At 45.7% G+C, this 13548-nt stretch overlaps 1 protein-coding gene across 1 annotated transcript in view; it reads right to left on the bottom strand.

Annotated features, from left to right (window-relative positions):
• Positions 1–13548, bottom strand: part of LOC128715836 (LIM/homeobox protein Lhx3) — a 42777-nt gene that overhangs the window by 1388 nt on the left and 27841 nt on the right. Inside the window, exon 2 of the mRNA XM_053810753.1 lies at positions 120–294. Within this exon, the coding sequence (XP_053666728.1) occupies positions 120–294 (175 nt within the window). The remainder of the gene's footprint in view (positions 1–119; positions 295–13548) is intronic.

The raw sequence follows: 13548 nt of genomic DNA, 5'->3' as shown, positions 1-13548 counted from the left end.
ATTAACACATAAACAATCCGCACGGTTTGAGAACCTCCATTCAACACACGTCACCAATCGCGATACACGGGATTTGGGCACCTCCGCACCGGCTGTTACGCCGTACTTTAAATACTTACTTGAAGAAATCGTCCTTGCAGAACAGTTGACCATTGCGGGCGAAACACTTTTCGTTCAGCTGTATCCGACACTCGCTGCACTGGAGACATTTGGCGTGCCACGTACGGTCCGACACCTTTAGGATGAAGCGATCCAGGATGAGTTCGTGACAACCGCCACACTTTGGAATGGTTGCTGTTGGAGCAAAAGAACCAATAGAAACTTCTTGTTAGCAAGCATGATAATGTAAGTTGAAGAATATGTAAAGAATTTGAGAATATCATAAACTCTGGAGCAATGATTTTTGCATAATAATTACAACATTAAGTTTATTACACCGCCCCGCAGCATTACTTAAGACGCATAGTCTCTATAAGCTAACGCAACCTGTACAGCAATGTGGGATTGCTTGTACAACACGCCTAAATGTATGCAATAAAGTATGATAATTAATTGCCGTCGATACTATTACCGATTGGCGTTCACCTAAATAAGACCAAATAACAACAAGTTTACTCCACTCTTCACTAACACTCAGTAACCTGATGGTGTATGAAACAAAATATATTGCATATATTCGGGCGTCATGATAATAGCATCGCATTCAGCAAAAACGTGCTCGTGAAGTATGCAATGTGCATGCTTGAAATACTCCTGAAGCTGTGCAATTTTGATGTGGTAGCATTTATTTTACCTGTGCTACACATTTTTATCTTTGTATTCAAAACACTATAAACAGATAAAAATGAGTAACAAATGTAACAAAAATAAAAGGCCATTTCAAATTGTCTACAACAGTTTCATTTTTGTAAATGGTTATTTGAACTTCCGATGGATACTTCCGTTCGGTGGGTATGGATTTCATTTTCGTCATAACAAAAAGCTTTTGATACAGTTAATTTACACACTGTACATCCTTGCGCTCTTTGGTGCCAATAAATTTCAATAAATAATTTCCATAAAACTATAGGAAAACAGTAGCTTATGTTGAAAGTAACTATATTGTTGGAACATGTTTGTAGATTTTTGTGAACTTGTTTGCTAAAAATACGGTTTAGTACTTAATATTTTGAAATAAATAATAAAACTATTTTTCGACCGACAACATCCGGTGCCCTTTAACAGTTCGAAGAAGGAAATATTTCTCAGCCAATGTACCGATGTGGTATTTGTTTAAGTAAAATAAATGTTTGATCTTTTTTGGAATTTGTTTTAGTATTACCGTATTGCACATCATTTTAACTAAGAAATATGAAGTATCCCAACCCGATTGCTTTAACCGAAATCCATTTTCACCAATTTTTAATTCCCATTGTCCAGCTTTTGATTAATACCCTCACTGAGCCAAACATTCGTCGTTCCGTTGTTTTTTCGATCCTTTACTTGTTCGGTTCATATATCACATTAAAAATCCTCCACGGGACACGCCGGTCGAGTCCGACACTTACACAGCAAAACTTCCGGTAATTCGTCGAGATTAATCGGTGGTACGCGATAATCCGGACTGCGGGGGCGCTGCTGATCCTTCTTGATATCCTCCACATTATTGTTGTTATTGTTGTTGTTGTTATTGTTATTCACACCATTGCCCAATCCGCACAAGTAGTCGCCGGTGTTCATCATCAGCTTTAACATTTCCATCGTGATTTTTTTTCGTTTCTGGCTTCTTAGTGATTGCAGTTTAAACACCACACACTCTCACCACCTTTAACGCGTGTGCAGGAATTTTCATTTAGGGCCACATATCACCATCTAGCACGGTAAGGTGTAGGCGATGGTAATTTATGGTGTCATGTTGATCGGATAAAGCACTCGGACAAGCTAAACACAATTTCATCGTTTATCCGTATATACGAACGGGATGCATCATCACGTTGCTTATCGATTTCTTTTCCGCTGTCTCGTACAATATCATGATGCTAATGGCAGGAAAATCGAGCATCATTATTACACGTCACAATTTCACGTAATCCTTTGCGAACGATGGAATAACAGCCCGGTCAAGGAGTGGCCCACATACATCCGCTTCCGTCAATAAATAATTGAATCCACGTTCGAGCACGGTACCTAATCGAAACTATCACGGCACGTACGCGGTGACCAGGTTTACAAACCGGAAAAGCGAAACACAGCTTTGCACCAACAATTTCGTAGCACATAAAACAATTTGCGCCGCGCACTTCTTCTACAGCACGAAAAGTAAATCAACGTCGACACCCAAATGCGCCGTGCAAACCGAAACCTTCACCTGCGATTTAAAGCCACATCAGATGCTTAAAGGAATGCTCCTGCTTGAGAGGTTTGTTCGATCGAAACGCTTTTCCAATCCCCGAAACCCGGACTTCAGGCGGACGGAGCACACGCAAAGTGCATCCTCCTCGTTCGAGATCACGTTTGCAACGAAGCAACGGTGGATTCGTAAAACATGTTCGAACGTTCGAAAAAAGCGTTCGAATGCGCGTAGCTTGCTTCTCTTTCGCTCACGTGCTTCACCGTTCGCTCCATTTCGCTCACGCTCATTGTTTTTCCGCTTGCGTTTTTTTCTTTTTCACGCTTTTCTCTCACCCTCCCTCGCACACACACTCACTTCGCATACGGGGGAAACGCGCGTGTAGAAAAAGTGGGCGTGTTTATCGCAGTGGCAAATTGTGTGAGAATGTGTACGTGTGATGCGTGTACTTGCAGGGGTACTCAAGTTGTGCAGCGCGGTTTTACGACGACCAGACACCCGAACAGGTGTGAAGATGCATGGATTGCACAAACATTACAAATATAATTTTAAAAGCTAAATTAGATCACCACACACATTTTGCGGTGGGATTGAAAGACAGCAAAAAGAAGCTGTGCGGAGTTGTCTTAAAACGATCGCGGGACTTTCTCTCTCACCGTTACGCAGATGAATCTGCGTAAAAGAGTCCTTTGTGATATATTATCCTTGGCATAAATTTAGACACCCGTTCTTTTCGATCTCCTTTCGTTTTCCCGCACCTTTCCAACCACGCTCGCCTCTCCGCTGCCGTCATGGAAAAGTCCTTTGGAGCCATTTTGTAGCGCCGTCGGTGGGCGCTCTGTTCGCGGCTCGTCCTGGATATTAATCATCGCCTTTCTGGTGGGAGCGCTTGTGCCTGTCGTCCCGGGGAGTCGGTGGAGATGACGCAGTGGCACCAGGGGGGACGCAGATATGAAGTGTTTCGTCCACAGGCACCATCGTCTATGAACTTTCCGGTGCACGACGCCCGACTCCATCGGCTTTTATTTCGACTGGAGCCCGAAACGAAAAGTGGATACAAAATAGCTCCTCATTCCCTACATCTTAACGTCCTGGGAGTCATCAGAGCAAGGGTGCAACGAGGGCGGGTACGGAGGCTCGGGTGTCTTCGAGGATGCTCTCCTTGATGAGAGCGCCACGGCCAGTGCAAAGGATCAGACTATCCGCGTGCGTGTGAGTGTAACGTTGCCACTTTTCCGATCGCAACCTAAGTCGACGTCGGTTTGCAGGATTAAAGTCGTAGCCGCTTTGATGCGAAGGCTGCCCGAGCGGAGCTTTAAATGAGACTTTAATAGCGCACCGGGTCCGGATACTGGGTTCTGGTGGCGGGTTCATAAATCACAATGGTGGCGGTCTCCTTTTCCATCCATCACGGACGAGGAACCGGGATGTAACACGTATCGAAAAGAACCGCTCGGCGGGTTGGAAGTTCGAAAGAAAGCATGATTGACGTTAACGATTCCGAGCGGACTCGATGGATGCGAACCGTTTGTATGTTGTATGTTGCGTTTTAGGCGTTGGAAGTTTGCCATTTAAAGGTATGGTTAACCTTTTGCTGTACACCAAATAGCTAATGCTGCATGGTATTTGATTTCCTATATCCACACAGTTGAGAGTTGGCCTTTTTGGTTAGTTTTGTTGTGGTGCAGATGTACTCCTCCGTGGACTTTCATCCATAATTTGTGTTGTACATCTTATCTACATTTTTATTTGGCTTGTAGATATAAAATACCTTCGTACTTCGTAAATACTTTCGTTTGTAAAAAGTAACGTAAATTGTTTGATCAGCTAAACGTAATTTATTTTCACGTAATTTAGAAATAACCAACTTAATTTAAAAGTAAACTGTTTAACCTAACCAATGCCGTTTAAATGTATTAAAATACCACAAGAACTGAATGTCTAATGATCAAGCTTTTCTTTCTCTAAGCCCCAACTCGACCAACAATTATCATTATTGAAACTAGAACCGCTTTCAGCACCACGTCCAACACGATTTAGTACAAGTCCCAATCATTGTTTGCATGTGTAAGACTTCCAAAGGAGAAGGATTAAAGGACAGACATTTGTTCCTCCCGTTTTTGTAAGACACTTTGAGCGTTCTCTGGAAGGAACCCGGTGCGAAGGTAAATGGGTGTTAGTAGAACAATTTCACATAAGCAGCTTTATTTCCCACACACACACACACACACACAAAAGTCTCGGACAGAGCCTTACTGCGGTCGGCGTCTTTTAAATCTCTAATGACCCAGCGGCGGGTACGCTTCTGTTGCTTAAGAACCCCTGCAAGAATCGATTTGTTTTATTGCTAATCCAACACATGCCCGTCGCCAGACGACGGAGTGTACTATTATGCAAATGTATATTATTGCCATTAGGCAAAAGTATCGCCTTCTCGGTACCAGGGTGCATTTGTACGGATTACGCTGACGATACGCTTTGGCACGGCAATCGTTTAAATCGTAGCACCGCCAAGCACATCACGGCTAGACTATAATAGTTATTATAAGTGTCTAATTTATTCATTTCACTTAGCGGCTCCATCTGACCCTCGAGCGAGGAGAAAACTTTGCCGAAAGAAATTGCTTTTGCTGACGCAAAACGGCACAGTCCCACACTAGAAGCACTGCGCTCGGCGTGTCATCGTTGCAATAGAAAATTGCTCGCCTTTCGCCTGCTATTGAACGGCTAGAAGTGTACGGGGTGTACACGGGACGGCAGATAGTTGGGCCAGATTTGCGAAAGTTTGGCCAACATTTATCACCACGTATTTATCGTATTTAATGCACCGGCATGGTGGGAAAGGACTAGGAATCTCCGGGTACGGATAAATATCCTTAATGTACTTGCCGGTAGGTAGTAGTTGGGCTCCCTGCTTTGGGACTCCCTGCTCTCTCGTTCCCACCGTACCATGTTGTCATGGTCGTTGAAGGATGTAATAAAAACAGTTCATGCTAGGCTTTTAAGTGATTATCACCCATTTACAGCATTTGTCACCCCGATCGGCGAAAGCGAGGGTCGAAATAAAACCTGTCCGTGGGTGGCTGTGGGTGCCCGGGAAAACAAGTACGAGTGTCAGGAGGGAAGAATTTATCGCTATCGTAGGTTTATTGCGAAAGGCGAAGATTTAGATTCGGAATCCGGCTTTTGAGTCGAGTCTCTGCTAACTGCAGCTTCACTCAACGTTGATTAATGTCCTTTTGCCAACACCCATTCCCGGGGCACCGTGCAGGTGCATCGCCCAATGCAGCTTGAAGTGTCAGTGAGATTCGGATCGGAAAATGTGTCAATTCACCGAAAGCGTTCCTGCATCATTCATTCCGCTAATCGATCCATTAGGGGAACGCTGGGTCCACCGACTGGTCACGACCGTAACATGGATGGATTGGTGAAATCTGTTCCACTTAAATCGTGTCTCTTTCACTGACCATCTGTCAAATCGTCGGGATTTCGGTAACACACTATCACGAACCGTCCGAAAACCCTTCATCCATCGAGCCCTGCCAATGTACCCGCACCGAATTGGACATGTTCGCAACTCGGCACATTACGGGTGGTGGTTGGTAAAGTGCATATGACCCCGTGTTGATCCTATTGCCACAACTTTTCAGAATTGCTAGAAAATAAAATGGAAGGGGAAAGAACTGAAGCGTCCGAGAGGAACTGATCCTTAAATACCTTATTGACATTTATACGACCGGCGTTTTCGAGCCTTTCCGAAGTACCCTACGGAATATTCTTAGGGTGTAGCAAACGGCGACGCACATAGGCAGGGGTCGGAAGTGATTCGCGCAACTCACAACACACCCAACGACCAGGGAAGTGTTTTCCCGCTCAGCGACAAACTGATGAACCGTGTGAGGTCAGAATTGATCGGTTAGGACGCTTAATCCACCGAACTGCCGTACCGCGTGTAGTGTAAAGAATTTATTCATTTGAAAATTTATTGCACACCCAGCCCGGGCGACAGACAGACATTCCCCGCAACGATGACAGATTTGTTGGTCTCGAGGGGCGTACGTTTGTCGTTTTATTGGAAGATGTGTGCACTTTTTTGTGTGTTTGTAGATTCCCCCGGTAGCATTCATCGACCAATGACTTCCTTTTTTTTTGTTTGGTTGTTGTTCCGGTTGTGTTGAGATTTTTTCGTTATCCCGCGTGTTATCCCTCGGTGGAGGGTTTGGCACTGAGTCTCCCTTGCGAGTCCTGTACGAGTTGTAAAAAAAAGTCAATTACATTAACAACAGTATGTCGCACTGTGTTCGGTGCGAGATGTATCGGACAAGGTGTAAAAGGGATTGTTGTATGCAAAAAAAAAGAACGGATCTCAGCAAGCTTGAGGCTATTAGGCTCATCTGTTTAATTGATGTTAAATATTTTGTAGTCACTTACAGCGTTACGAGAGCGACTCGAACTGACATTGATACGATGTAATCGAGGGTATTAAAACAATGTTATTGTTGTGTCGTCACTTTAGTAAAAACGTACTCGCACAATTACACATTAAAACTCGTTTATTACACTAAAAGATAACACACACGATAACGCAAAAACGACTGTCTCCAGCGGACGCCCAAACGAGAAAGAAAGCGTAAGGATCGCGAGAGCGATCGGGTAGGGCAGTTCTCGGCACATCGGATGCTGTCGGTTCCCAGACAGCAACGAGTGATTAACTGGCTGCGTACGTGATCAAGGTGTACACAACATCTCCCCCGGTTAATTGAGCCAATAGGCTCCGAGCCGACGTGGAAGTCTTCTAACACGAGAAGACCTACGTGGTAAATCGATAGGCTGATCCGTAGTACCACCAATTGGTTCGGGGATGTACGCGGTTTGGGATGGCGTCAGAGATGAGGTCGGTCGAGGTGCATCTACAGGTACGGCGCCGGTTGTTGATTTGGCAAGTGGAGGCGGTTCAACTACGTCTGGCGCTGAACCACGTTGGCCGTCCTTCGCTTGGCCGAAGTTCCATTCCGTTATCAACACCTCCAGTGGTAGCTGCTTCGTTACCGCTGAACTGCTACCAACTCGTCGCCTTAGCTGGTTAATATGCCTACGAAGTAAACGGTCATGCTGGTCAATGACCTCGTACATTACACGTCCGCAACGACGAATGATCTTTCCTGAGATCCACTTCCATGAATTATTAACAAACTGTTTTGCCCATACGGTATCGCCACGCCGGAATCTACGAGCTGACTGATCCTGTGGTGAAGGAGATTCTGCACGTGGTGAAGGAGGTCGCAATAGTTCTAGAGCTGTTCTTATTGGACGACCAAACATAACTTCAGCCGGACTTTTCTGCTGTTCCAATTGTGAATTTGGAGTCGATCGATACGTCATGAGGAATAGGTCCAAGGCCTCTTCTAACGTAGTTTCGTCCGTTTGGATTTTCCTCAAAGCTCGTTTCACCGTATCGACGAATCGCTCTGCCTGCCCGTTGGATTGTGGATGAAACGGGGCCGTTGTGAGATGTTCTATCCCACTATGCTGACAAAATTCCTTAAATAAACCGCTGACAAATTGCGGTCCGTTATCGCTGACCAAAGTTGCAGGCATGCCGAAACGTGCAAACAGGCTTCTCAATATAGCGATGGTAGCTGATGTGGTGGTGCTTGATGTTTTCACTATTTCTGGCCACTTCGAATAAGCGTCGACTACGATTAAAAGGTACGAACCTTCCCACGGACCTGCATAATCGATGTGAATCCTAGTCCAGACGCCTGAAGGTTTTGGCCATGCCACTGGGGTTGCCCTTGGGGGTGTTTTTGCGGCTACTGCACACGCTCCGCAATTTGCTACATAGCGTTCTATATCGCTGTCCAAATTTGGCCAATACAGGTAGCTACGTGCGATTGCCTTCATCCTTTGTACTCCTGGATGTCCTCGATGAAGTTGGACCAGACAACGAGTGCGCAAACTTTCTGGAATCACCACCCTCTCTCCAAAAATAATACAACCATCAATTGTTGTCAGGGATTCCCTTCTGGCATGAAGCTGCGCAACATTAGTTCCAAAAGAAACGTCTCTAGGCCAACCGTTCTGCACGTACTTGTACACCTTCTGCAGCAACGCATCCTGTTGTGTGGCAAACTGGACTTCTCTAAAACGAAGAGGGAAGGCGTTTAATGCTTTTATAGTAACTGACCTTAGATCTTGCTCCAATTCCACACTGGCGATTATGTATTCAGCTTCCGGCTTAGAGTGGTCTTGTATGAGTCGCGAAAGGACATCAGCGTTTCCAAATGCGCCTGTAGGTATATATTCGATGTTCATATCATACAATTGGAGCGTAAGTGCAAATCTTTGCAGGCGATTTGCAGTGTACGTCGGGATTCCCTTTTTGCTGCCGAATATGCGTACTAATGGTCGGTGATCAGTTTGTAAGGTGAAGTGGCGGCCATACAACATCCGATGAAATTTGGTTACCGCAAATATTATGGCCAGTCCCTCTCGGTCGATCTGGCTATATCCTTGTTCTGCTTTAGTGAGTGCTCTTGAGGCATGCTGAACTACACGAATGGAGCTGTCGGGATATTGATGGCTTATCGTAGCTCCTAAACCCACTGACGATGCATCTGCTGATACGATTATTTTCTGTGTTGGGTCGTAGTGCGTTAACAGTAGTTTCGATGATAGCAATGATTTGAAAGTCTTAAACGCTTGCGAACATTCTTTCGACCAGTGAAATGGTGCGTTGGTTTCTAATAATTTGTCCAAAGGGTAGCGTAGGTTCCTCATATTTGACACAAATTTGCCGTAGTAGTTAATAGCACCCAAAAAAGATCGTACTCCTGTGAGGTCTGTTGGCTCCGGCAGTTTTGTGATAGCCTCTATCTTCACTGGATCTGGGCGCAAACCATTGACGTCGATGATGTATCCCAAATACTGGATTTGTTTGACCTTAAACGCACATTTCTCCGCGCGAATAGTAAATCCGTATTCTTCGATTCTCTTCAGAACCTCCGATAACTTAGCATCGTGTTCTAGCTCCGTTACACCTCCGACTATGATGTCATCCAAGTAGCCTGCTACGCCTTCGATGCCAGCTAACATCGTGTCTACTATCTGCTGGAACGCAGATGGAGCTATTTTGATACCTGGAGGCAATCTATTGTAATTGTAAAGTCCCCGATGCGTATTTATGGTAAGCAGGGAGCGATAGCGAGCGTCAACCTCAACCTGCAAGAAAGCGTCAGATAAATCAATTTTGCTAAAAACTTTACTACGAGCCAATTTTGCAAAGATATCCCCAGGTAAGGGAAGTGGATACTCATGTGGCTGTAAGGCTGAATTCAATCCGGTTGAGTAGTCACCACAGAGTCGAACACTTCCATTTGCTTTCCTTACGACGACCACTGGTGCCGCCCATTCCGAATAGTCGACTGGCGTGATGATACCTAATCCTTCTAGCCTCGCAAGCTCCTTGTTGACGGTTTCTTCCATCGCATACGCGACAGGCCGTTTCGGGCGAAACACTGGTCGGCTGTCTGGTCGTAGCTGCAGGTGAACACGGGCCTTAGTGCAAAGTCCTAGGCCTTGGAAAACCGATGGAAATTTGTTCTTCCAAATGTCTGGTTCCGCTACCCCAATCTGATTACAAAAGTAATTCATTGGAACCGCTCCTAAAGAGAAAAGGGTTACCAGGTCCGCTCCTAGTAGCGCCAATTCTGCTCTCGACACTCGAATTGTGGCTCGCTTCACTTTACTGCCGATGGACACGTGTGAGGTGAATTCCCCTTTCAGTTCAAGGATGTCGCCTGAAGCTGCTTTGGCCTTAACTGTTACTGGCACTAAGTCTGGTCTGCCCAACTGTTTCCACATACGCTGACTTATCACGGAAATATCGGAACCTGTATCCAGCTGTAATCGAGCTGGCTTCTTTCCGATTAGGATGTTAACATATTTCCTGTTCTGTTGTACACCGCAGACGTTCACCTGTACCACTTTCGATGCTGCAAATTTGTGACGATCGAACTTGTCACGTTTACCACGGCGATTGTAGGTAGAGCAAAATCCCTCGCGATGGCCAACACGGGCACAATCTCGGCATTTGTGCGCTTTGTATGTGCATTCTCGAGTCCAGTGAAATGCACCACACAGCCAACATGGATTGCGGGGTTTGGATTCAGAATATCGTTCACTGTTCTGCTCGTTCCTTGCTGGTCGTTGGTATCGCTGCCTTTGTCGTCCTGTATGCAATGTGTGTACGCGTTCATTCACTCCAGGTGCGATCATTGCACTATCGGCCTTGACACGAATTAATCGCTGACAAAGTTCCGCCAACTGCTCTAAGGTTGCATCTTTCCGTTCCTCCAAGTTAGCTAGCAGCTTAATGCGAATGTCTCGGTCACCTTCGTCCTTCAAACCACACACGAGGACGAGACATTTAAACTGCTCTTCTGTCATCGACGAAAATTCTGCTTCCACACATGCACGATTTACGCGGCAAGTAAATGCTAGTAAGTCCTCATCGCGTGTTTTCATTGTGTTAAAACACTTAAAACGCTTGCACAGGGTAGACTCCATTTTGCCGAAAAGCACCGTAAGCTTTTCCACCATTTCGGTAAACGCGAGGTCACGGGCGGATCGTGGCAGGATGTAATTTATGAATCGGGCGTGCTCAGCAGCGCCTAACTTACGTCCTAGTAGGCGGACTTTCGATGCGTCGTCTAGGCGAGCTGCGTCCTGTGCAAAAAGATCCTCATACCTCGCATACCAAGACTCGAACGTAACGCCTGCATCGGCGTCGTAACGGAACTCCGTAATGTTACTAGCAAGAGCTTCGAGGATGAGCTCCGGGTTGCTGGGCTTGGGCGGTGGATGCTGTTCGGGCTGTTGAGTCTGCGGCGGAGAAAACTGCTGTTGCACTAATTGTGAAAGGAGTGCTTGTTGCTGTGCTAGTTGAGCTTGCAACAATTGCAGCGTTTGCTGTATCGTAGGGGCGTCGGTTTGTTGCGCTGGTGGGTTCTGCGATGGCGGGTGCTGCCAGAACGCGGCATTCAGGGCACCATTTTGTGATAACCGACGCTGTTCCTCGGTGATCGGCGTCTCTTCCGGACTGGACATTCTTGGTCGTTTTCGCGGAATTTTCAGTTTTTAGCACGCGTACCGTATTCGTGAATCCTCGTCGCCAGTTGTTGTGTCGTCACTTTAGTAAAAACGTACTCGCACAATTACACATTAAAACTCGTTTATTACACTAAAAGATAACACACACGATAACGCAAAAACGACTGTCTCCAGCGGACGCCCAAACGAGAAAGAAAGCGTAAGGATCGCGAGAGCGATCGGGTAGGGCAGTTCTCGGCACATCGGATGCTGTCGGTTCCCAGACAGCAACGAGTGATTAACTGGCTGCGTACGTGATCAAGGTGTACACAACAGTTATACTTCTAGACCATTTCCCAAGGTTGCTATGATTTGCTGGTTTTGTGTCATGAGCTACTGAGTTAGCTCTTCGGTAGCCATGCCGAGCTCGCGATCGTGATCCAGCTCGTAATCGACAAAGAAAGGAAGTTGATTCGCTTACTACACTTGGAATCAGTTTTAAATGTTTAATTTCTGTTACGTATTACGTTAGCCGAAAAACAACAATCCAGCAACCCCTATTTGAAACAAATAAATCCACTCAACCTGGAAGCAGCGCTAACGTTCCTTGTTGTGACGTTCAGCGTCCGGCGATAAAAATCAATTATTCACCAAAATCTTGCTCCTCATTATTTTTCCAAAGCGCTGCAAGGTTTGCGTTCACTAAACGGTGTCATTTATTCTGATTACCGCCGTCGGGGCCCGCTTGCCTACTTCCGTCTTTTTCAGTTCAGTCGCTTCGTTCGCTGTTCGCCAAGTGGCAAAAGCTGTCGCTCTCCGGGAGCCATCAGTAACACGGATAATGAAATAATCCAATAAAGCTATCTTAACTTTTCGCTTGCGATCTAGTTCCACTTTCTGGACAGCATTCACCGGATGCGACAGAGTTCGGGAAGGGACTGTGTAATGCGTCAATAATTAGATCACACACAGTCCCCGGACGGTGGTGAAGCAAGTGATGGTTCCTGTGTGTGTGTGTCTGAAGTTTAGCACAAACTGGAACACGCCACTTCTACCCGTACGGGGCTGTCGAAATGTGTTTTCATTAGTGTGCAGAAATTTATGAAAACTTATAGTCTAATTTAGTTCGCGAATGGAAGAAGCGTCAAGAAGCGGACGGTTTTGTTTTTTGCTGATTCAAATATGTCGGGGGAGAGATAAAGCTGGAAGGCAACATACGCCCCATTCATTTAATTTCACCATTGTTCAGGCGGGTAAATGTGTGGGACGGAAGGAATGTGTGTTCGTTTCATTGACAGCACAGTAGACAACAGTATGTGAGCAGTTTACGTTCCGCTTGCTCAACATTTACGGCACCTCGTTCTTGTCGAGGGCGGTTCAAACATTGTGACGGTCCAAAATACACGCACCCATCTCACAGTTTTCGGGAAATGGCACAAATAAAATCAACTACAACCGAGCGGTGAACTCCCTTTCGAATGCTCTTGTGCTCTTGAGAGTTGAGGTTTGTCGTCGTTGCAGGACATCCATTTGCCGTGGATCCGGTTCTACAAATGCCTTGTGTCTGTGCGGCTCGGTCGAGGTGCCTTGCTAATGGCTTCCATGGGACATGCCGTAAAGTGTAGCAATGAATTTTTATTTCAATTTTATTTCGGTATAATTTCTACCCCACTGTCACAAGCCCTCCGTTTGGACGACTTCTTACAGGGGCTGCGAAAGGCCACTTGAAGCTTGGCACCGGTGATGATGATTTTAGAAACAGGGAACGCAAGGAACTCAAGGATGACAAGGGACAGTCCGGATCCATCGTTTAGGAGCCACCGAAGAAGTCATGGCGGGCTTTTGGGTTTCACTTTCTGGGGTTTATTTGTGGTCATTGTGGTGGATCTGTCTGCCTCAGAAGTAAACGGGGACCGGAACGAATGGATCGATAAAATGAGTGATTTTTTTTGTAGCAAGCTCACGCTAACGCTGAATTATGGAAGCTGTGAGTAGAGATTTCATGATTAATTTGTGACAAAAATGAACGTAACTTACATCACTTTTACCTTGGAGATATATTTTAAATTCTTCGTTAAATCATAAGAACGAAATGATGTTTTAAAAGGGGTTAGATTCTTTTGGCTACT

This window comes from Anopheles marshallii, chromosome 3, assembly GCF_943734725.1.
Source record: "Anopheles marshallii chromosome 3, idAnoMarsDA_429_01, whole genome shotgun sequence".
Taxonomy (NCBI): Eukaryota; Metazoa; Arthropoda; class Insecta; order Diptera; family Culicidae; genus Anopheles; species Anopheles marshallii.
The sequence above is the reverse complement of the archived record's forward strand: the minus strand, read 5'-3'. Positions and strand labels throughout refer to the sequence as shown.